The 24,170-nt window shown below is 38.6% G+C and overlaps 1 protein-coding gene across 2 annotated transcripts in view; it reads left to right on the top strand.

Annotated features, from left to right (window-relative positions):
- Nucleotides 1–24,170, top strand: part of ABCC4 (ATP binding cassette subfamily C member 4 (PEL blood group)) — a 142,924-nt gene that overhangs the window by 12,870 nt on the left and 105,884 nt on the right. For both annotated transcript variants that reach the window (XM_074535621.1, XM_014273652.3), the window contains exons 2-11: nt 275–385; nt 2,557–2,677; nt 3,324–3,560; nt 8,164–8,253; nt 8,586–8,749; nt 12,842–12,967; nt 15,734–15,983; nt 18,148–18,252; nt 22,462–22,551; nt 22,903–23,094. In XM_074535621.1, the coding sequence (XP_074391722.1) occupies nt 275–385; nt 2,557–2,677; nt 3,324–3,560; nt 8,164–8,253; nt 8,586–8,749; nt 12,842–12,967; nt 15,734–15,983; nt 18,148–18,252; nt 22,462–22,551; nt 22,903–23,094 (1,486 nt within the window). The remainder of the gene's footprint in view (nt 1–274; nt 386–2,556; nt 2,678–3,323; nt 3,561–8,163; nt 8,254–8,585; nt 8,750–12,841; nt 12,968–15,733; nt 15,984–18,147; nt 18,253–22,461; nt 22,552–22,902; nt 23,095–24,170) is intronic.

The raw sequence follows: 24,170 nt of genomic DNA, 5'->3' as shown, positions 1-24,170 counted from the left end.
GAAAACAATTCCCTTAGGGCCAAGAGGGGTTGTTATGCTGGCTGTCTGGATGCCTGGGAGTAAGGTGTTATGGACATAAAGAAATTTGGGAAGTGGGAAGTACTTTCACATTTGCAAGATAGGGGTTGACTTGATTCTTAGATAAAAGTGCAGTGAAATGTGTGGATGTTGAATGATTCAGGAGGGGAAAAGAAAGGGATAAAAGAATTATTATGTAAAGAAGTTACTCTTTTTGGTCTGCTGGTCAGTTTACTAATAATTTGTATTTAACTAGGTGGTTGAATCCCTTATTTATTACTGGCCATAAACGGAAGCTTGAAGAAGATGACATGTATAAAGTGATGCCAGAAGATTCCTCAGAGAAGCTTGGAGAGGAGTTGCAGTGGTAAGGAGAAAAATTGTAGAACACTTTGGGTTGGAAGGCACAATTGTTCTCTATTATTGTATTAATGCTGGAGGAGGTAAAAATTTTATTTCTGTTCTAAAATGAAAAGGTGTTATTGTAAAGTTTAACAAGGTTAAAAATGCTGACAAATTTAGAACAACAAGAACTAAGAAAACTTGTTTATCATAGAGGCTTTTTAGATTTTTTCAAGTTATACATAATGGAACTGCATTAGAGTAATTCCATTATGTCATTTATAATTAATTTGACACTTTGCAGAATGCTTGCAAAAGACAACTTTTCATCAACTGTAATGGTAGTAATCCTTAATAAATGTGTGAGTCTTCTGGCCTGTGGTAAAACAGCTGTGGAAACTTTAAATTGCTCTGTATAAAAGTGGAGAAAAAAGTTGTCTATTTTATTTCTTTTTGTTTGTTTCTTTGTTTGTTTGGAGTGCAAACTGAATTAAGTGACCTTTTAAATATATGTGTATATATAAATATATGTATGTTGAAAATCTGCCACTCACTGGTAGAGTGGGCAAGATGCCTTGGACTGCTAAAAGCATGTACCTAGGAATGTGTTTTTATTTGGCTTTAATACTTTTTCATGGACTTTGTACTGATGTGTAGTGCTATGGCCTCAGAGGATATATATTTTAGTAGGAAAATATCTTCAGATAATTACTATTTATATAAATTGTCATGAACCTTCCAACAGAGAGGATTTTTGTCTTCAAATAATCTTCTCCTAAATGTAGTTAGAGGAGAAGATGCCTCCTAATGAAAGGTGGCTTCTGTATTAAGAAAGTGTTGCCTTGCTGTTTCTTGCTGTTACACGGAAGGCAGAGCAGATGGACTTTCCTGTAGTTTGGTTGGGATGAGAGACTCCTCAAGAAGCAAAAAGAATCCAGAAACTAAAGGTTATGGCCAGGTCTGGCATCATCCTGCTCTGGATAAGTTAACTGAGGAAAGAGGGTTGGTGATAAGCTCATAGCAGTTGCTGCTTTTAATGTCTTTATAGCTGTAGAGCTATAAAGCCATGGTTGTGTCCTCAAGCAGTTCAGGGACTTGGCTGTAGGGAAGATGGATTTTTTCCAATGATTTTTTTATAGTAAAAGAACATACTTGCATGAGTCAGGAAATGGTAGAAGAAAAAAAAAAGAGTGGTTTTTAATTCTTCAGTGTACTTGACCAAGAAGCAGAGAATATAATTCATGAATAGCTGCTACAGAAGTTGTCTTTTCTCTTGAGCCAAGAAACCTCACAGAACCTGCATAGTTTCTGTTTTCAAAGCATGCAGACAATAACTCTGTAATTCTTGTAACAAAAAAAGAGGGTAAAAATAAAAAAAAATGTGTTCTTGTCTGAATGCTTTGAACTTTTGTGCTTTGTTGCAAAATAATTGCCTTTCATGCCTTAGACTCATTTCACCCCTCAAACTATCAAGGTCAGAGGTATGGCAGAAAACATTTAGCCTTCAGAAGAAAGGCGGAGGTTTCTCTGTGACAGCAGTGTGTTTTAAGAAGTCTGCTGAAGTTGTGATACTTTCTTGTTAAAATTGTGCCTGTTATTGCTGTCTTTGGTTTTTATGTGAACAGATTGTGTCCTGCTCAGTGGTGATGGAAAGGTCTTTGCCACTCTGCTGATGAATCCTCGCCTTCAGAGAGATGTGTGAAGTGTTGGGTGACAAAATCCTCAGCAAAGCATGTGGTAGAAAAAAAGACAGGGCCAGACATGAGAAAGGGTTGGACATCACAACCCCTCTGGGCAAGCACAGGGCATATGGATCGATAAAGACACTGTCCTGCCTCAGTTTAGTCCGTGGTCAGGGCACCATAGGATAGGATGCTCTTAGTTAAAGTGAGTGGTGACTGTCTGAACTGAGAGGAGAAGAGATACAGGAAGGGTTCCTCATCAGCAAATATGATGATATGGTGATAATAGTCAACAGTGGTGAATTGTTTGTGATTAACCAAGAGCAAATAGGTCTGTAATATTAAGTACCAAGTGTTTATATGACTGAGAAGACATGATTAATTCCTTTTGTTTGATTTGATTTTATTAAGGTGATCAGGGCAATCTAGCTGTTAGTCTGAAAGTGTTTTATTCTAGGTAACTGCCTTGTGATTTTATTTCTGTCCCCCAACATATTTGCACTTTGTTTGTCAGGTACTGGGATAAAGAGGTGCAAAAAGCAAAAAAGAGAGGAAAAACACCACATTTAACAAAAGCCATTATTCTGTGCTACTGGAAATCCTATTTAGTTTTTGGAATTTTCACAATGATTGAGGTAAGTGGTGTAAAATGTCACAGGACCTCCTTCTTGGCTAAGAGCAGTGTGAAACTTGTCCACTTAGACTGCGTGACATGTACTGGTGACTTCCTGGACTGCTCAGAGAACCTGGTAATGTTCTCAGGAAGGTAAAACAGAGCTATAGCCCTGCAGAGACTGAAAAACTGAGTCATGACTGCAGGATTATGGAAGTGGAGCAGAGACCTCATTTCAGTGCATTATTTTTGAGACATTGCAAACCTCTGACTTGCTTTGTAAGGCTTATCTGTATTTTATGTATCTGAGTAGGGTGCCTAATAGAAAGAGGATTTTTTGCTCTTTGTAAGTGGCTCTAAAGGACACATGGCATTTAAAAAAATGAAAGTGTAATACATAGTCATGCAATTTTTATAACATCAAAGTGGTTTTTTTGGTAATTGAGAGAGTTCTCCTTGAAGTTCCTGCTAAATTTTAATGTGGAACATGTTTCTTTTGGATTATGTGTTGATAAAAATTGGCTTGACATTTTAGAGCACAATAAAGACAAAATAATAAGGGATATGGCTTGCAGCAGTACTTGGCTCTTGTTTGCATGTGTGCAGACTTGGTTAGCATGGGGTGATAGGAAATGACTAATACTTTCCCCCCCTTTTTTCTCTTTCAGGAAACCCTCAAAATAATTCAACCAATTTTTTTGGGAAAAATTATTAATTATTTTGAAAACTACGATGCCTCAGATGAGGCATCATATTTTCAGAGGAGGAATTCTGCATATTGGTACGCAGGTGCTCTGTCTGTGTGCACGCTTATCCTGGCTATCATGCACCACTTGTACTTCTACCACGTGCAGAGGGCTGGCATGAAGCTGAGGGTGGCCATGTGTCACATGATTTATCGGAAGGTAAGCAGACCTGTTCACAGCTGTGTTTTATATTTGACTGCTGTTCTCTCAGGGGAGTTTAAAAATGCAGCATGGAGGGGCTTGACAGCTGGCCTGCAAGCAAAACTGAGTTAATAGAAGAAATAACAATTGATGATTTTTGAGTGCATAGCACAGAGGCCATCAGCATGGAAACAGATTAGGAAAGATACGTTAAAATTTTTGTAAGCTAGACTATGTGCATAAGTAGGTGTGTATATGTACCTTATTAAATTTCTGTAAAACTTTTGCCAATTATATTAATGTTAATTTGCCAATTATATTAATGTTAATTGCTTTGCACCAATGAATATAATAAGTTATTGTGATGTAGTTAATGACTTAAGATTATGCTTTGGTAAGAGTATATAAGCTAGGAAGCATGCAAAGTAAAAACTTTTTTCTTCTTAGACCCTAGTCACATCCAACCTAACAGTGACAATGCACTTATTTGTTATGCCCATGATTGCAATTCCATTGAAGTTACTCATTAATAGAGACCTAATGCATGTGGAATGTGTCAGGCCTCAGATGTGTGCATGTGGCTTTGCTTTCTCTTTGGTGCTGAGGTGTCTGAATGACAGCTTCAGGCCTGCTTAGTGAAGGTGGTGAGTTAAATAGCCCTAAAGTCTTGGAAGAGCTCCTTTTTTTGCCTCCTGCTGCTGTTGGAGAGAAGGCCCCCCTGCATAGAGCAGGAGAGGGACAGAGCTCCCAGGGAATGCTGGCAGCTACTCAGCCTTGCAGTATGATCCATGGGGAGGACGTGGTGCTTGGATGTCACCATCTGCTGCAGCGCTCTCAGTCTCCTTGGAATTGCTTTGCTGTCTAGATTTCCCCCCACCCCTGTTGTAGTTAATGGTGGGATTTATTAATATTTTATCCCATCGGTGGTGTATAACTAGTAGGTTGTCTTCTTTGCAGATCAGCGGCTGATCTCCTCCCTTGGGGCTTCCCTTGGGGAAGTGGCAGCAGTTCTGTGGAACAGCTCCTTCCCCCTCCAGGCAGGCAGGGATGCTTGGCATCTTCACTTTTATCCCTTCTGTTTGAGGAGGAAGAGAGAGGAGCAGGTGGAGGAGACACAGTTCAGAATCAAGTGGAATCCTAAAGGGAGGGAGTTAGTTTTTTATTACCATTTACTGGTTTTATTGTGGGAGTACTGCAGCCCTCCACTGAAACCAGTGAAATGTGAGAAGGGATGTTCAGGGAGCGGTGGTTTCTTTGCTGTCTCTGCGTCCTGATCAAGAAATAGCTGTCCTGAACTACAGATGGAGTTGAAGCTGCTGTCAGAGGGAAAGTGGAGCAAGAGAAGTTGAGTTTTACCTACAGGAAGGAGCTGAGCACCATTCAGGATGAAATGCTCTCCTTGATGTGCTCTGGGCAGCAAGCAGCTCAGTTGTAAATATCTGGTTCACTCTTCTGAAGCTGTTGGCAATACCCAAACTGTGAGCCTGTCTGCTTCCAAGTGGGAAATCTCTACTGAGAATGCTGGAAGGGAAAATGCCCCAAGCACTTTCTATTTTCAGTGCTGCTGGAATAGTGACCTACAATTTCAGTCCTCAGCAAAGAAGTTTAATTGAAGAATCAGGATTGCACATTTGCTTTGGAATGTAAAAAAATCCACATTATTTTAACCATTAAACATAGGTACCATCAATTTAACAGGAACATTTATACTACTGGTGTAGGTCATGTGAAGTTTTTGGAAAAAGCAGTAAAGTGAGGAGAGTAAAAATGTCCCCATTTTAAGTAGTGGTTACTTTTCATACACACATTTGTTCTCTTTTGATACCTTGAAAAGGATCCTCTGGGAACTTGCCTCTAGCATGGCACAATGCTTTCTTGTACATAAACATCTCTCTAAGGTATTAATTTACCAAACTGATTGTCAAAACAGAATTAATGGAAAGTGGACATAGTCATGGTGTTTGTTGCTGAGTTGATACTGGCTTAGAAGCTTGGAAAAGAACTATTTCTAATATGCACCCTTGTTTCTAGAGATGTGATTAAATGGAAAATTAATCAGCCCTCATTTTTACTTCTGAGGGTGAGGGTTGAGGTAACAGCAGAACATTGACAAACCTTTCTAATAATTTGTCTTCGTTATGTGATGCCTATATATAGGTCATATTTTCTCTTTAGCCTCATATAGGCTTTTGAAAGAAACTTGGGTGTTTATTTACCAGCACTCTAGCAGAGTTTGTTAATTGCTGTAGAAAATAAAATCTTGGATTTGTAAGGATGAATAGATTGGATGAGAAAGAGCATTCTTAATAGAGAACTTCAAATGTTTATAATTCTTAAGTTTTAGACCGTTTTCATTTCCTGGAAAGTTCAGATCTAATTTGCAAAATCCCTGTATTCAAACACTTAAGAAGTTTTGTACCAGTAAGAAGTATTAGTGATGCACATAGAAAACTCCTAACAAAAATGAAAGTGAAATCTGGCACATGATGACTCAGAATCTTACGTTTTGAAATCAAAGGCTACTTTGGGAAACTGGTTTTTGTTGGTTTTGTTTTTTTAAGACTTAGCTTTTAGAAGTTCTTTGAGGTCAGTGTACTGACTTTAGCTGGGTTGGAATTAGTTTTCCTCAGCTCATATGGGGCTATGTATCAGATGTAGTAAAAAAGAGGAAGGTACCAAAAAGGACTTTTTGGTAAAAAATTGGTTATGGAAGTAAAACTGCTACTTTGCAGTCAAGACAGATCCATTCTGTCAGGAAAATGCAAAGCTTATTTCACTTTAAAAAAAAAAGGAAATAATCCAAACCAAGAGGGGATCAAGGAAATACTAAAACTGCATTGCCACTGGTTGTGGGAATGGCTGCCTCTTCCCTCAGAAGACAAATCAGTCACAGACGAGCGCCGTCCTTTTGGCTCAAATGCTTGTGTGGTTCCTCCTGAGACTGTCTTGGTCACAATGAGCTGGACTCATAGAATCATATTAAAACTGGCTTTGCTGCTTGTGTAGAAGTAGCTAGGAAGAAGTCAGGAAGGTGCTTGTGTGGCCGGTCCAAGACAGACCCAGGCCATGGGCCACTAGGAAGACACGCAGTCTTCTGATGGTTCAGGTAGCAAATATGTTGTACAACCTCAGGCAGCAAATATATAAGAGGTGCTGTAAACACATCCTGATGGGAAACTTCCCCAAACATGCATCATGTGAACTCCTATTACTATGCTCTGTGCATTTCTAACATCTTTTCTCAGAGCTTACCACCTTAATGTGTGATGTGGAGCAAACATGATAGCAGCAGGCAGCTACCTGGAGGATTTCAGGTGGATGAGAGGCACGTGGCTTAAGACAGGGAATGAAGCAATAATTTGCTCAAATAACTAAATCTGATCTTTCATATACCCAGTATCCTAGATTTATTTTTTGGAATGTAAGAGGAATTTCATAATGGAGTTTTAAAGGCTTCTGCCTTTCAATGTTTCTGCTGGTTTCAATGAAGTTAGGGTTGGGATTCTGTCTGTGATTAACAATTTCTTTCTAACACAAACGTGACACGAAAGAAATGTAAGGAGCCTTGTTTGAAATTATGCCTTGAATAGTACTTTGATGGCTGATGTTCTTCTACTTGTTTCAAAATACTGGAACAGTATTTTTGAAACAATCAGCGCTTTTCAGGTTTGCTTATTGGCCAAAAAGCAACTCTAACAATGTTTGGAGAGGGAGAAGTAGATGTGAACTGCCTAAAAATGTGAAGTGTTTTTGAGGAGTGAACTATTTTTGTACAGAAAAACATGTAACGTGCTTTGTATATTTTTTTAAACTTGTGCTGCAAACTTGTGTTTTCTCTTTAGCAGGTGTAGGAGGAAGCAGGGTGTGTTATTGATGTTTTTGAGTAATTTCAGTTTGGACCTTTGCAGTAAGGTTCAGACAGGATATTTCCAGATGGGATTTTTTGGAATGGGGGGGTATTTTATAAACACATTTTATTTTCTATTGACTAACTTTTTTACTAATGTGTAAAAATACTTGATATTTACTCCTGTTGTTTTTTATAGTGTGTGCTAAACTTCATTTTACATAATTCAGGAAAATTACAATTTTTCTAGAGTTAGTGATTTGTAAAGGGACACACTGATTTGCAGAGATAGTCTGAAATTAATAACTTGAGGGTATTTTTGCCTTCTGTCTGATAACATGTTCAAAACAAATTGTTTCAATTGGCCAAACACTGTTCTGACTTTAATCTGGCCTTCAGGTGGAGTTTTCTGTTCCTGTTTTGTACAGACGCTCATAGTGAGGGGGAGAACAATGCACATGGAAAGTTACAGCTCTTTTGCTTAGTGGCTTGCTGTGTTGGTATTTTCCTATTTTTGATCACTTCAGACATGAGGATAGGGCATTTTTATTCTCACAGTCCTTCCCTTGACCTTTTTTTTTTTTAATACTTTTTTCTTCGGGACTTTATTTAGGATATTTAGTCTAATTCTCATTTTATTTAAGGCTCCAGTGCTCTCAGGCAAAAGGTATGTGGCTTCAGCTTTAGCCCTGGTACTGTATTTATGTATCTTGTGTATATAGGTGTACTGTGCTCTACAAGCTGTGATAGTTTGAATTGTTCTGACTTTTTTAGGCACTTCGTCTCAGCAATGTGGCTATGGCGAAAACTACCACTGGTCAGATAGTAAACCTGCTGTCAAACGATGTCAACAAATTTGATCAAGTAAGGAGTGTTTTACAGATCTTTCCAAGGGGCTGAAGAAATTGTGGGATTGGAGTTAAGAAAGTTTTGTTTAAAATTGGTGATTAAATGTTTCTAATGAACATTTCTTCTAGTTGTTTCTTAAACATAGGATGTTTTGTGTGGAAGGGACCTTAAAAATTGTCTTGTTCCAGCTCCCTGCCATGGGCAGGGGCACTTTCCACTAGCAACTTGCTCATAGCCCCATCCAACCTGGCCTTGCCACAGGCAGAGGTACTTCCTAAATGTTACTCGGGAGTTAATTTGTTAGCTAAGATTAAAAGTTAATTTCTGATTCTTAACTATTTGTTTAGGTAACAATTTTCTTGCACTTCTTGTGGGCTGGACCACTTCAAGCTATAGCAGTAACAGTACTTCTCTGGATGGAAATAGGCCCATCATGTCTTGCAGGAATGGCAGTTCTGATTATTCTTCTTCCTGTGCAGACCTGCATTGGGAGGCTTTTCTCTTCCCTCAGGTAAGGCTGCATGTTTTGGGTTGTAGCTGTTTTCTGTGTTGGATTTCAAAATGTGCATATTGAGTGGAGTCAGAGTATCAGCATGTGTCTGGTGGTATTTTTTTGCAGTGTCTCTTATCTTTGCCCATGTTTTTTAGAGCTGCTAATGTGAGACATCTGAATTCCAGATTATGGACTTGAAGTGGTCTGTCATCCAAACATGTTGAAAATATCTGCTATTTATTAGCTATCCAGTGCATTAAAAGAGACTGGCTGTTTCTGTAGCTACCTTGCTGTAGGTCATGGCATAGAATTGTGGAACCTGAGCTTTGCCTTCCTGCAGGAATTCTTGGGGAGTGGTTACTCCACAGGGGATGTAGTCAGCCCTTCTCTGTGTGACTTACTGGGGTGACACAGGTGTTGCAGCAGAAGGCTCTGGAAGTTTCTTGTTCAAAGATCTTGCTCTCTCTCCTCCATGACTAAGCTGCAGAGAGGAAAAAAGAGGAAGGAACTGAGAGAGAAGGGAAGAAAAATTTATCATGGAGGTTTTGATGCCAGCTATGAGGTTTCCAGCTGCAAGGTTCTAGGCTGTGGAGATAAGTTTGAAGTAATTTTCCACTGTCAGACAAATTTAATTTGTTTTTCTGTAGCTTTATCCTAAAAAAACCCAGCAAGACTTGCCTCTGTTGAGATTGTTGAGGCAAGTTCTTGCATCCAGGTTTTGTGTTTGTTGTGTAATTAGTCATGCTTGACTTACGTTATGACTTTATAAAAGGCTTTTACACCTAATTGGAAATATTTTTGTGTTCTTTAATCTGTACACATATGCTTAGTAGTGTTAGGCATCTTTCTTTGCATCTTTTTGTTGAATGGGTTCCTTTTAGCTCTTTGGGTAAGTAAAATTTCTGTAAGCGAGTTACTGTTGGTTTTTTTCAAGTTGTATTTCAAGACAAATTTTCTAGATATACTGAGCCTGGCATTGCCACTGCATGGCCAGGTATGAAGAGAGAGATGAGAATTAAAAAATGAATACAACTTGTGCACCTCTTCATTTATAACCAGTGTGGTAGTCTTCAGTTGTTGCATTCATGTGCTGTTTCTCAAATAATGCTCAAGGGCTATTTCTCAAATAATGATCCATTCAGAGTTCTCTGTCAAGTTCTAAGGGCTTTTCTTTTTATGATAAAGCCTGGTTGTAGAACACTTACTATATGTTCTTAGATGTGTATTTTCACTGCATGTGCAATATGCGTGCAGAAGCATCAAGCTGCTTCATTGCTGTTTTTCATGAGTTCTAAGTTTTTGAGGTTTCAGTCAATAATTAAAATAGTTAGTGCTTAGCTAGTGCTTTATCTGTGGTGGCAGGCTTTAGTAACCCCATTTTACAGATGGAAAACTGAGGCACAAAGTGATTAATGGATTTTTCCAGGGTCAGACAATAGGGTGACAAAAATCTCTTTCCTGAGGGGATGTCTTTTAAAAATTAATCAGTGGCAGTGTAACAGTGTTTGGGGTTTTTACCCATTCAGTAACAACCACTTGTTTGGATGCAGTGCAAAGGAAATAATTTGTTAACCAGAAAAGCTTCTGCTTGTCTCCATGTGCACAGATCTTTTTCTTTGTGAACAGAAATGTCCAATGAACAGAAGGAGTTAATGGTAAAACTGGAATAGATTTTAGCTCAGAGTGAGCTGATGAGTGTGTTCACATGGCATTTGCTGGGAATCTGCATGGATTTAAGGAAGGCAGCCTATGAAGAAGTAATTTAAGGATTAAAGCTTTTGCTAAAATCCGAGCATGCTTGGTGTGGCAGTTAATTTGTGCTGTTATTCAGCATTGTTCTGTGACTCAGTCGTGTCAGCATGCATGAACACCAGTTCATGGTGCAGCCTCTGGCCTCAGTGCTCTGGGAGTTTGCAGACATGGATTTGGTATCCTGTGGAATGGTATCCACTGCACTCTGCAGGATTGCTTTTACTTGCACAAGTATGAGAAGTTGTGCAAAATACACATGACCCAATATATTATTTGAGAAGCAGTTCAGTTATTGGACTGAAGACCATTTTATATGTATTTTATTCACAAGAGCTGGATGCTTTCATTGCTTAGTCATGCAACTGTAGTATTTTTAAAGTCCTTTTTCCTGAAGATAAAAACTGTGTCTAACTGCTGTGTCAGACATAATTAAAACACACCAAAGATGCCTTGTGAAAGCAAAAAGGAATTTTGCAGCTAGATTAATTTAGAATGGTTTTCAGTATCATAGAGAGGTCTTCTCAGACAAAAATTTTCAGGTCCTTTCTTACTGCACTTTCTTATTGACATGCTATGTGAGCATGTATTGGACTGATCTGTTTGTACTCTGAACTTAATATTTTTGGAATCGGGGACATTTCTTTCTCTGCAGTAATTTGCCATCAGTGCACTGGATGTCTCTATACTTCAAGCCATTATACAACATCACTAAGCCTGTGGCTTCTGGAATGTATGTACAAAATATACTTGTTGCAAAGTATGGGAGTGTAACCTTGAAAAAATTTTAAGAAGACCACTCCCCCAACCTCCTGAGCATTTTAAAGCAATTTGAAACAGGATGGTTACTGTGACATTTCAGCAGGAAAACTGAAAAATTGGTTTATGAGAACTGCAGCCTTTTTTGAGTCACACCATTTTAAAAAAGAAACCTCTGTTAACTTTATTATTTAATCTATCGTCTTCAACTTTCTATTATGTGGAGACAAAGCCTGGAAGTTAGGTGACTTTTCAGGATTGTAGGTGAGAGTTGTTTGCTGCTGCAGAGCCATGAGCAACACATTCTAATTTTGTCTTTTCCAGTGGTGGTGTGTGTATGGGGAAGAAATGATGAGCTATTACATTATGTAAGAAATTTTTTTCTGTGACTGTTTCTTTTTGAAAAAGGGGAAGGATGAAATAGCCAAGACAATCTCGTTCCATGTTGATGTGATTGGTTTAGTCTAAGTTATTTTCCTCAGTGTTATTAATAATCCATGATTACACTGGGGCTAAGTTTCTAAATGCCTTTTTTTATTTCCCTTGTATAAATATGTTTTAATACCCTGCTTCAGCCGTCCTAACATTTATGGAATGCTGGTGCTGAGAAGTTTTTTGAAATGACAAGTAGGTGCTTGAAATTCTTTCAGCTTGCATTCTTTAATTATGGTGACTTCTTCCAGTGTATCAGAGAGATCTTTCAGGGGACAAGTTAAGCTGAGAAAGCCTTCTAAAAAGTCATGCCTTCTAAAAAGATTTGAATTTTTTTAATGATTTCTGAATCTTAACTTTCATTGTTATATGCAAAAATAAGTAATTTAGAAGGTAAAGGTATGTTTTATCAAAATAAGATCTACCATAGTTCTCCATGTGCAAAGTGTTTGTCTACATGAATGAATTCAGAATTTTAATGGGGTCTATTAGCATGATTTATGCATTTATTATGTGGCTGCTAACTTTCAATGCCTTTTTCCTAATTAAAATGGTGACTTTATTATTTAATTATATATAGTATTCATTTTTTTCTATCAGTACAAACATAGTGTGGGACTAAAATAGATATATTTAAATTAGTATTAGTTACAACTAATGATTAAATAATTTTTTTTAAAGAAACCATATCTAGATTATCTAATGAATTATTGCTCATGTACTAAGTAATCTCTGCTTCAACTATAGTTAATCCTAAAAAGTCACAAATAAGGCCAATTTCTTTACCAACATCAGGAGAACTTTATAACAAGTGTGGTTGTTTTGGCATTTTGAAATCTTTTAAAAGTAATTTTCTGATTTTTGTTTTGTTCTAAATGCAACAAACAGCGGATATGTTGTTTAAGGAGTACTGCGTGTTTGCACAAACTGACATACAGTCCTGAACATTGAATCAGCTCTCAGTTCCCTGAGAAGCAGGAATCAAACATACCAAGTGTGTCTGCTGTGTGTCAGCTTTAAGATACTGGTCTTCAGGAAAACCCTTTAATGCAATTACAGTTTTGTGAATCGTCTTTAGAAATAAAAGCAAAAACTTCATACATATATTATGTGTGTTCATAAATAGTCTTCTTTAGAGAATCTGAGGATTTTTCCTTTGCGTATTTTCAGAAGCAAGACAGCTGCCTTAACAGATGTCAGGATTAGGACCATGAATGAAGTGATAAGCGGTATGAAGATAATAAAGATGTACGCTTGGGAAAAATCATTTGCGGAACTTGTGAATGGTTTAAGAAGGTAATCCTGGAAAGATACAGCTTGATGTGTGATCAGTGTCATTTTCCATTCTGTGCATGTGAATAAATGCTTTATTTCGTGCTTTAAAATGCAGTTTGCATGCAGTTTTTGAGCTTTTAAAAAATTTTTATATAGCAACAGTGGAGAAATGAAGATATATTCTAAGAGAATAAAAAATTTAAAAATCCTTCAGACTTTTTTGCGCTTCTTTTAACAGTTGTGTTCAAAATGAGCAACTAATAAGCTGTAGTAGTTGTAATGCAGCAATTTTACCCTCCTTTTATGCCACCTGGGAAAGGAAGCATAAAAAATTCAAGCCACCTGGGAAAGGAAGAAGGAGGAAAGACAGCAGATCAGAAATTCCATTGTTATTCAACTGGCAAGGCCAGCTGAGTTTGGTATCCTAAGACATTTAATTTCAGAGGTTCTTTGACATCAGATTAAAACATACTAATACATTTGATTTTCAGTCAGTATTTGCCCTTTTACTTAACACTGTAACAGCATTCAGTACTAAAGGTTAACTGTAGGAGTTTGGGTGCATATTTCTTATAAACTGATTTTCATGTCATGTACCCCTCCAGCATATGAATAGAAGGTTGGTATCCTGCTGCAGATTATCTCACTTTTTTTAGTTTTAAATGTTAATTTTGGAAATCCTTTTCTTGAAAGGAATTTTTTTCCTTTACATCCATGTGCAGGCTTGCAAACTTGCAAATGTTCCCTGAGATGTTCCTTCCCATGCACGTAATTGCTTTCCTCTGTTGGATTGTAGGATCCTGTGCTGACTGAATGTTCATGACTGATGGGAAGCTTTTGTGTCTTGGATGGAGCCAGAAAGAATATTTCTTTTTTGAAAGCTTCCTCAGTGGGTTGTATTCACATCACTAAATTTTAGATTTCCAAGTTCAACACCTCATTAGGATTAGAGGCTTCCTTTTTAGTGTTGGAAAGAAATGAGATCTTCTAGAACACACCTTGAGCCTTCTTTCCTTTCTCGAGCTGTGTTGTGGAAAACTATAATTAAAACTCTTAAATTTAGCCAGGTACTTTATTGTCCAGTATTTCCACATTGACCCTTGACAGTGGCTGAAATGCCATCTGAAGTCCTCCATTTCTCTTTTTCTCTTGTATCTGTCTGTATCAGTTTCCTTTTATGCAAGTTTGTGCTTCAAGACAATATAATATTTATTATATGCAGCCTGCAGGTAGGCTGCAGTTATCTGGTATTTCTGGAGAGTAGCTCAAAAAATTTGCTGATTATCCACAGATAATGAGAGGATTATTAAGGATTATTAAAGGGTGGGAAAAGAGTTTCATCCAGGGTTGTAGAAGTAATTGAATTAGACCCAATTCAAATAGTTTACATACAAATGTTCCTTCTCTGTACTCTGGAGGAGATTAGAGATGGTGAACCCTTAAGCTGAAAAAAGAAGTCTTTGAAACTCTAAAAGTCTGTCAGTTCAGCCAATTTGGCAAATACAGTGGGAAAGTTGCTTAACTAGTTTTCCAGTAGTGCATCCTGCATCGTTTTCTTCTTTAAGTGGTTACTTAATTTACTTCAAACTGTATAATCACAACTTGAGTTTCTAATCTTAATGTATAGTTCCAAGTGGAAGGTGATCAAAATTATTAAAAATTTGCCAGAGAATTGCCAGAATATGTGGAAAGAAATTAAAAATTGTTTTGAGATTTCATATTTGATAGTATTAAGTAGACAAAAAGTAGAATATGTGGGGAAGGAGTAAGTTGTTTTAGCTGTTTTGATAAAGAAAAATTGTTATCTTAATAAGGAGGTAAGTCTGATAGCATCCACATTGTAGTGGATGATAGTGCTGTAATATTTTGAGGATTTGACTTATTGAGTCATTTAGAAGTGGAAACTGCAATTAAATGAAATGGAAATTGAGAACAAATGCATGAGCAGCTTTTGGGTTGCTGGAGGGAGACTTATGTGTCTGTGCAATACTTCAGTCACTCTTTAGCTTGGGCAATGACTGGCACAACAGTTGGCCTCACAGGTCAGTGTTTTCTTAATTTATGAACCTGAATTCCTAGAGCAAAAGAAGCTAGGTGCAGGGTCCAAATTGGGAGGGATTTAGACTGAGATGAAAGGAAATACTCTAATTCCTGTGGTATAGCTTGAGGAGCAGCAGCTGAATAATGGCAGATACTTGGGCCATGGGCAAACTCTTGATCTTCTGGAGATTGCCCTGGTTTTTTTGACTGCAGAGTACGTGTTCATCTTGTCATGAGTTTTGTGACTGAACTCCAGTGTATTTTGATATTGGAAGGATAAGGATTTTGTGGGTGCTTGGCCTTTATACAGATTTTTTTTTTCCTCTTCGCTGTTGCATGCAGGCCAAAAATATTTGCAGCAGATTAGAATCTGAATTAAAATACTAGTTTGACTAGGGAAGAAAAAAATAGTATGTTAGTTTTCTGACTCTGAAAAATAATTGTTTTCTATAGCTATTAAGATAATAAATATAATGAATTTCTCCTTTGAATTTCCAAGCCTCTTAAATAATGGTTGATTTTTTGGGTTTTTGTGGGTTTTTTAGGTTGGTTTGGTTTTGGTTTTGTTTTGTTATTTACCATATAACATGTTTTCTTCACTGTTGTTTGCATTTGAATTGGGGTGGTACAAGGGGAGGAGAAAGGATGTGAAAGTAGAATCCTGATGGGGAGTTTCCCTCATCCTGTTGTTGAGGGTAGCAGTAATGGGAGAGATTGATTTGATTTGTTTATGTTCTGCATTTTTAGGAAGGAGATTGCAATGGTTATGAAAAGCTCTTACCTTCGAGGACTGAACTTAGCCTCGTTCTTTGTGGCAAGCAAAATTACAGTGTTCATGACTTTCATGGCATATGTCCTACTTGGGAATGTCATCTCTGCGAGCAGGGTGTTTGTGGCAGTGTCCCTGTATGGAGCAGTGAGACTCACAGTGACCCTGTTCTTCCCTTCGGCCGTGGAGAGAGTGTCCGAGTCGGTGATCAGCATCCGGCGGATCAAGGTAGCCTTGCTGGCTGGGAGGGGTCTGCATTCCCTCTCTTACTCTACCTTTGTGCCTTCTCTTACTCTGCCTTTGTCTCTTACTCTACATTTGTCACTGACAAATGCAGCCTTATTATGGTTTTGCAGTTTGGGATCGGTGATGAAATAACCTGTTTTGAAAATGGAGCGTCTCTGCATAGGAAGGACGTTGAGATGCTTGAGCACGTCCAGAGGAGGCCAGTTAGGTTGGTGAGGGGCTTGGAACACAAGTCCTGTGAGGAATGGCTGAGGGAGCTGGGTGTGTTCAGCCTGGAGAAAGGGAGACTCAGGAGTGACTTTATCACTCTCCACAACTTCCTGAAAGGTGTTTGTAGTCAGCTGGGGTTGGTCTCTTTCACCAGGCAGCAGCTGACAGAGCCAGAGGACACAGTCTCAGGCTGCATCAAGGGAAATATAGGTTGGATATTAGGAAAAAGTTTTTTACAGAAAGGGTGATAAAGTTGTGGAATGATCTGCCAGGGGAGGTGGTGGAGTCACCATCCCTGGATGTGTTTAAAAAAAGGCTGGATGTGGCACTGGGTGCCATGGTTTAGTTGAGGTGTTGGGTTTGACTCTATGATCTTGAAGGTCTCTTCCAACCTAGTGATTCTGTGAATTCTGTGAATTTTGTGTGCAGGTACAAAAAACGTGACATGCGCTGTAGGGTGCACTGAGATGTAGGAGAAATGTGTGCATGGCAAAGAGGTGTTGTAGGCATTTCTGAAGTGAGAGGAACGTGTGTGTACAGATATGCAGGCATGCTGGGATTGGGGTTTGAAGAACAAAGCAGGCTGATGGGAGCTCTAGGATTCATGTTTCACACTGCAGTACCCTGTCATCTGTGGAGGACAGCTGTGAACCCCAGCTTCTCTCTTGTGGCTGCTTTCAGTGCTGGAGTGAAGACTCAAATTCAGTAAGAACGAGCATTGGTAGTGCTGAGGCTGGACAGAACCAGCACCATGTACTGATGCTCTTTGGTGTTAACAGGAGTGTGTTGTACACCATGGATTGCTGTGCTGCTGTGTTAAAATGCTTGGCTTCTCACTGCACTCCATAACAGTGCCCACCAGCCGGAATCTGAGCAGTACCTCTGTGCCTGGAAAGCCTAGCAGTAATCTCCCTGCCCTCCCATGGCTCCTGACATCCTTCTCCTGCTCCCTCTTAGTTACTGCTTTCTGTGAGTCTTCAGCAGCTGTCTCACATCTGCAGACTCTTAGCTGTGCACTTGTTAACTACTCTTGGCTTCTCCAATCAAGACATTCCTCCTCTTCCCAAAATATTGTCTGCTGCTGCCTATTTAAGGTCCTTAGACTCCATGAGTCAAAGGATAAAAGAAATTTTTTTTTTAGGTTTTGCCATAAAACTGTGGCAGCTGTTAACCTTAAAAGTTTTCTGCGGAAATAGCCCCTTTCCTTTCTAAATGTGTTTGGGCTATTGAAAATCCAGCATCAGGCAAGGTGTGGCAGAAGTGTGGCTGTGGTACAAAGTGCATGCTTATGCAAATTGAAGGAAGAGTTTGCTGACTGGGATGTAATGTAGAATAGGAGTGCAATAGTGAAAGTGATGTGAGCCAGCTTTGCAGATGTAAGCAAGTTTCTTTTTTTGTTCATGACCTGGACCTTAAAATGAGGATATGTTCAGAGAGTGTTCTGTCTCCTATTGGCCACTTGAAGAATGCTTAACAGAGACAATGGACAGCTGCTTACTGCATCCTCATTATTCTTCCAGTGAAATAACAGAAGCCTTTGCCAGCAGTGGAATGAGAAGGTGTGGCAGTGAGGGTTTCACCTCTTCTGCATGGAAAGAAGGAGTTAAACAATTTAAAAAGTTGTTTGTGATTCAAGGAAAAGACAGGACCGGTTCTAAAGATCTATTTCTTTCTGGAATTCATTATTGAGCAGGTGGTTGTTAGAGTCCTCTCCTATTAAGTCTGCACTTATGGAGGTTTTTAGGGAGGGAGAACTAGCTAGTTACAGGTCCACTGTTGAAGTTGTGCATTGCCTTGGAAATGCAATTTTTTGATCAGTTTGTGGTTGTTTTTTCCAGCCCATAATTAATGTTGTGTATGCTGCCTTCAAAAAATGTGTTCTTTCCCATTCTCAGTCTCACTTTAGGCAATATCCTCTTCTTCTCTTTTATTGCAGAACTTTCTGATGCTTGATGAGGTCTCACACTTCAAGCCACAACTGCATGGCAGTAATGAAAATATCATTCTTGATGTTCAAGATTTGACTTGCTCTTGGGATAAGGTAAATTTACTTGCATATTAAGTATATTGGTGCTGTCAGCATTTGAAATCTAAAATGTAGTGTGTGTATGTATGGTGTGCTGATACTTTGTGTTCCATCCTTTGTGTTTGAGAATCCTTTCATTATGTTGAGCTAACTGTTGAATAGTACTGAAGACGCTATCAAGTGCATCTTAGAAGCAGCTATTTCTCAATACTATACTAAATGAAAAACTTGGTGTTTCTCAGGGAAAATATCTCTTTTTATTAAACAGCACTGCATTGTGGCTGAGGTACTTAAATTGGAACGAAGGACGGACAGCACAGCAAGGTCAGCCTTGTTGTGTGTGGGTTTTTTCTGTAACTGAATGCTTGATCAGTCCATTAGTCTAGAACCAGTACAATATTATACTTATCACAAAAGGTTTGAAAGCTTTAGAGACGAGTCAGCATGTATTTGTTGCTCTGTATTTTGAGACTGTTCAGCTGCACATTTTTTCTACTTAAAATGCACCAAACTCACCAAAATGGCTGGAAAAAGGGACAATAAACATGATAAATTTATTATATATCTCTTTTATGTAATAAAGGCAAGGGTTGACTGTTTCTGTTTTAAAACTTTAATTGTTATGGTAAGCAGCAGTTTGTGAGGAGCTGTTGGTGCTTTTGCAGCCTAGCAGTAGCCTCACACAGGAGAGACTTCAGTCTCCATTACAAGTGCTGGAAGCTCTAAAAATTATGAATGGATCAGGATACTGGCATTACTTTTGCATATAAGTGTAATGCAAATAAGACATCACATATTTCACTTTCCAAGCCCTGTTGCCCTACCTGTGTTGTGTCCCAAGGAAGATCAGGTGTGAAAACATATCAGATAAGGATCTGTGTACTTGTAGCTATGTAGCTGCCAAAGAAAACTGCTATTTTATTCTGCTTTACTTTCTCAGACTTCTCCGTGTCATCAATATTTCTGAGGCATTGACCAAGCTTTTAAATTTTAATAGATATGAAAGAGTTGTTTGTGAATACATTCTAATGCAAAATGCAGTGTATTGCTTAATCTTTGTTTTCTTCTCAAACTGACTTTGGTACCACCATTAACAATTTACAGGAAATGGTTGCATAAAGTTCCCATAAAATACTTTTTTTTTTTTATTAGTTGTTTATATTGCATAAAGCAGAGTAGCATGACTGGAATTACTGGTTTCCTTTCAGTTAAAACCAAAACCCAAACCAAGCCATCCACAAAACTGTTAATGTAACTTCCATTTTGATATTGAATTGCAGTGTGCATGGAGAAGAGCATTTCTCTCAGAACTGTTAGGATCTGCTTTGAAAGTTTCTACTATATACTCTTAAAATGATGCAAAATAATTTTATAGACTTGCTTACTGAAAAAAAAGTGGTAAGTTCTGATAGAGACAAGTTATGAAAGGAGTAATATAAATATGTATCCTTTATCAAGCAGTAGGCTTAGCTTGCTACCCTGACTAGCAAGCTTTCTCAAGACACTTGGGATGTCTGTACCGAGACTCTACAGCAGGATGATAATTTTTTTTTATTTTTTAGTGATTGTGTGCCAAAAGTGGTACTAAAAACACCAAGCAAGAAGCAACCCATGAATCCAAAATCACTTGATGTGAAAAAGGAATTATTAGCTACACTTTTAGGAAAACAGCCTAACAGGGTGTATTACAGTTTCTCAAAAGATAAACAAAACCAATTGTTTTCCTGGTCACACTCTTGTTTTACTTAGGCAAGTATTATCTGAGTATCACAGGGTAGTCTGATACCAGCATGGAGCTAGGGATTCTTCAGTACAGCTTTTTACTGATGTTCCTTGAATTTACAGAACAGCCTGTCTGCTTAATTGAGCAACTTCAGATTTAAAATCTCAGCATTTGAGCAGAGGCCAAATTTATCCCTTGTCATTTTAGTCCTTACATGAGAAGCCTGAGTAGTATAGTGCTTTCATGCAATATATGATCTCTGTGTCCCTTAGGTGAGCAGAACTATTTCATTTTCTTGTGTGTAGGATGTGTAAGGTCTGCCCAAGCTCAGGTGAGGAGTTGCTCCCCTGAAGGGATCATTCTTGTGTCCTCTTGTCCTTGCATTCTCTGTTGCCTCCCTTGTGCTGGTTGTTAATGCTGGTTTGTATGACCTTGTGGTGAAGCACTTGGAGGGATAAAGCAATAGAAAATGAATCACTTGTAATGAGATCAGTTTTCTGATAGCTGAGTCCCATAAACAACACATGCAAGGTTAGGCAGAAGGAGGGAGGAGACAGGAGTGAGGGCACAGGGAGCTGGGGCATTTCTGAGAATGAGCTGCCAGGTGTACTTAGCTGCAGTGTTAGTCTGTGCTCTAATTTAAGTGCCTCAGTTTAGTGCCTAAAAATAGGTGTGGTGAATTCAGGACAAATTGTCTTTAATTATAGGGAATGCTATTTTGGAAAAATAATGTGTTTCTTAGGTGTGTGTGGCTGTGCTGTTTGCTTGAATTACTACTTTTGTGTAGGCTCTATGATAAATTCCAACTGCTATAATGTATAGTATGGCAGTAATAGTTTAAAAACTTTAAGAAAATCTTTCTGTAATGTTTTTTGGCTCTTAGGTTATATTTTTTCAAGTTTTTGATGTGGGTGGAAATGTCTTTTCACTTGTGTGAATACAGAAGCACATCCTCAAGATGCCTGAAGAAGGGCCTGTGTGTCTGAAAGCTTATTTATTTTTTCTATATAGACATTGATTTAGGAAGAGATATTTTCTCTTCCTACAAACAGTACGTTAAAAAAAATAAAATCTTTGGCAGTCATAAATCTGTAGAGATCTCCTGACCTTAGCACTTAGGTGAGCTCCTGAGCTGTGCACTCTGGGCAGAGGAATCAGCTTCGAGGTCAGGTGCTGCTGCTTGGGCGGGTGGTGGGGTTGTGCAGAGAAAAGGATAAAAATCCCGTTGGTGCCACCTTGTGGAAATCCTAATGGCAGCAAAAGTGGTTCAGCAGAGCTGCACAAGGAGCCCAGTTCAGCTTCTGGCAGGATCTCCTGAGGATCTCCTGTGAGCCCTGTAGTGCATCCCAGAGCTCTGGCAGCGGGGCTGCCTGCCAGGGATTTCTCCTGGCATGAGTGAGCACAGGTGTGCCATCCCAGCTATCCCAGCCATCACAGATGGGGATGGATACTGGATTTCTCTTTCTTCCCAAATAATTGGAAATGAATTGCAGGCTTCCTCATTTGCAGTCCCTGAATGTTTTTGGCTTGTGTCATCTTTTATGTGGAGTTATGGTGGTGGCCTTTTCAGCCTCTTGAACTTCAAAAGGTGGCTGGAGATTTTAAGGTATTCTTAACCTTGCTCTTCTGTTTTTGGAGCTTAAGGCTGGGTTTTTGTTTAGTCCTTTAATCAAAGTACTTTTGGGTTTTTTTTTTTTTTAATGCATATGTTTTACTGTTTGTATTTTAGTGTCAGTCATGCTTAGTGTGGGTAAAGATGCAAGTGAAGGCAGATTATGTTACAAAGGTGTTTTGTTTTAATGAGACGGAGCTGCACCAGGTCCTTAAAAATTGCTGTTTAGCATAGCTGGTAAAGACCTGAGCATCCTTCTTTCCACAAGTAGGCATTTTTGGAACCTTGAAAGGAGAGGTGCAACATATGTTATGAGGGACGTAAGCTCTTCCATAACGTAAAGGATAGGCATACCAAAATATAGAATATTAAACAGACACTCCTAGGGTAATCCAGTATACAAGATGAAGTTGTGTAAAATCAAATGGCATTTTTATGGTTTTACTTTGGCTAGAGCCTTGACTAGGGCAAGCACAGCCCTGGCTTTCCTGAGGCTCTGATACCCTCAGCTCTCCATTTGTCTGTGTGCTCAGAGTGGCTCAGTGTGTTGTGCTGGGAATGCTGGTGTGGTGGCCAGCACAGACCTCGTGTTCCTGAGGCTGCCACTCAGATGTGTGGGCTCTGAGGAAGCCCTGCTTCTGCTGCCTTTGGCCTCTTTATTCCTTGAATGCTTTTTTACCTGTGTTGCATGTTCATGGGGAAGGATGAGGGTCTTTTAAAAGTACTTGTGACTTACTGAAGAGACAAAAATCATATGCCTGAAAATATGGTGAACATATGGACTGGTAGGTGTTAGTGATGTATGCACATTGTTTTCTGTTTCTAAATACTCATTTTGATGGTTTCTCTTTCATTACTGAGAAATCCTGACTTTTTCTCAAATCCCCAGAGTTTAGAAACCCCAACACTTCAACAGATTTCGTTTACTGTCAGACGAGGGGAGTTACTGGCTGTGATTGGTCCTGTAGGAGCTGGAAAAGTAAGTCTTAATATTTACACCATTCCATGAGGCTTTTGACTCTATTGAATGTGAAAACTAGCAACCTGAAAATATACAGTTCCTTTATATGTATAATCACATGCTCTGCATCAGGGTACTGGCATTCAAGATAGGCCCATGTCCTTTTGGGTGAGGAGCTTAGCAGTATTTTGTGTGTTGCTTCATGACTGCATGAAAAGGGTGTACTAGTGCTTTTCTGCTCTTAGCAGAGTAGAAAAGCACTAGGTGAAATAGGCCATCATGGTAGTAAACACTGCCCAGTCTCTGTGATGTCTTTAGTTAAACCAAACATTTTAATTTTTACTTTTTTTTTTTTAAAATCTTTTCCAGTCTTCTCTCTTAAGTGCCATACTTGGTGAGCTGCCTAAAGACAAGGGTTCAATAAATGTTACTGGAAGAATTGCCTATGTTTCACAGCAGCCTTGGGTGTTTTCTGGCACTGTAAGAAGTAATATACTGTTTGACAAGGAATATGAGAAAGAAAAGTATGAAAATGTTTTAAAAGTCTGTGCTCTTAAAAAGGTAAGGCTTTCTCTTTGTGTATTTTCTTTCCATTGTTATTTTTATTTTAGTGTTCTTTCAGGCCTGTGGTGCAGATTGCAATGTACAATATATGGAATTGTTGTAAGTAGCATGTGAAATAACTCCTGCTGCTCATCAGAAACGTGCAATTATTTTTGCTATCCTTGTGCAAGGCATCCTCTTCTAATTCCCAAAGCTTACACTAGGGGGAGGTATAGCACGTGTGAAGCACGGACGAATTTGGGAAAAGCTGTTCCCTATTAGTTTGTTTCATAATTACATTTTAGCCATTTTTAACATGTGTTATGGTAGGGGTGTGTGCAAATGCAGTAAGAGGCAGAAAACAAATGATCAAGCTAGCACTCTTTGTGGCTTTAGTTTCATAAATATCCTGTATGCTTTCCTTTGAAATAAGTGTTGTGTTTGCTGTATATTATGCATTGCAAACAGCTATCAAAAGAACCTTAGGGCTGTGTACTGGAGAACTTGCTGAACCCAAGTAGTTTTATGAAAAAATATATTTGAAAGGTTTGTGTGCAAAGGAGTTTGTGACATGAGATATAGAAGAGGATTAAGCCAGATTTGTCAAGAAACAGACATTTTGCTTGGCAGCTAAAAAGGTTTTGTGCAGCATGTTGTGATATTTCTGTCAGCAGCGACACAGGTGAAAAGCAGATGGTTACTGTAGTGAACATTTTTTGCAAGATTTTTACACTTGGCAGATAGAGTTTTAGTGTCTCCTGCTGATAGTCAGTCATGCTGTTGTCTAAACTTAAGGCTTTAATGACTTTAAAAGACAGCAAACAGCATTAAAAAAATCCCCACTTCATATTGATGGTAGATTTGCTTTCATAGTTTTCTTGCAAATTTATGTGTCTTATAAAAGCTGTGAATAAGCTTTCAGAATATGCTTTGTAGCTTAACGTAAAACTTCTGTATTTCCTGAATAGGAAATACGATAATATGACATAGAACGCTGTGTAATTTTGTTGTTTTATCCACAGTCCTGAAGTCCCAAATCTGTGTGATGAATGTTGTAATTATTTTTCCTGAATACATTTCAGTAAGAATAAAAA

This window comes from Zonotrichia albicollis, chromosome 2, assembly GCF_047830755.1.
Source record: "Zonotrichia albicollis isolate bZonAlb1 chromosome 2, bZonAlb1.hap1, whole genome shotgun sequence".
NCBI classification, from domain to species: domain Eukaryota; kingdom Metazoa; phylum Chordata; class Aves; order Passeriformes; family Passerellidae; genus Zonotrichia; species Zonotrichia albicollis.
The sequence above is the reverse complement of the archived record's forward strand: the minus strand, read 5'-3'. Positions and strand labels throughout refer to the sequence as shown.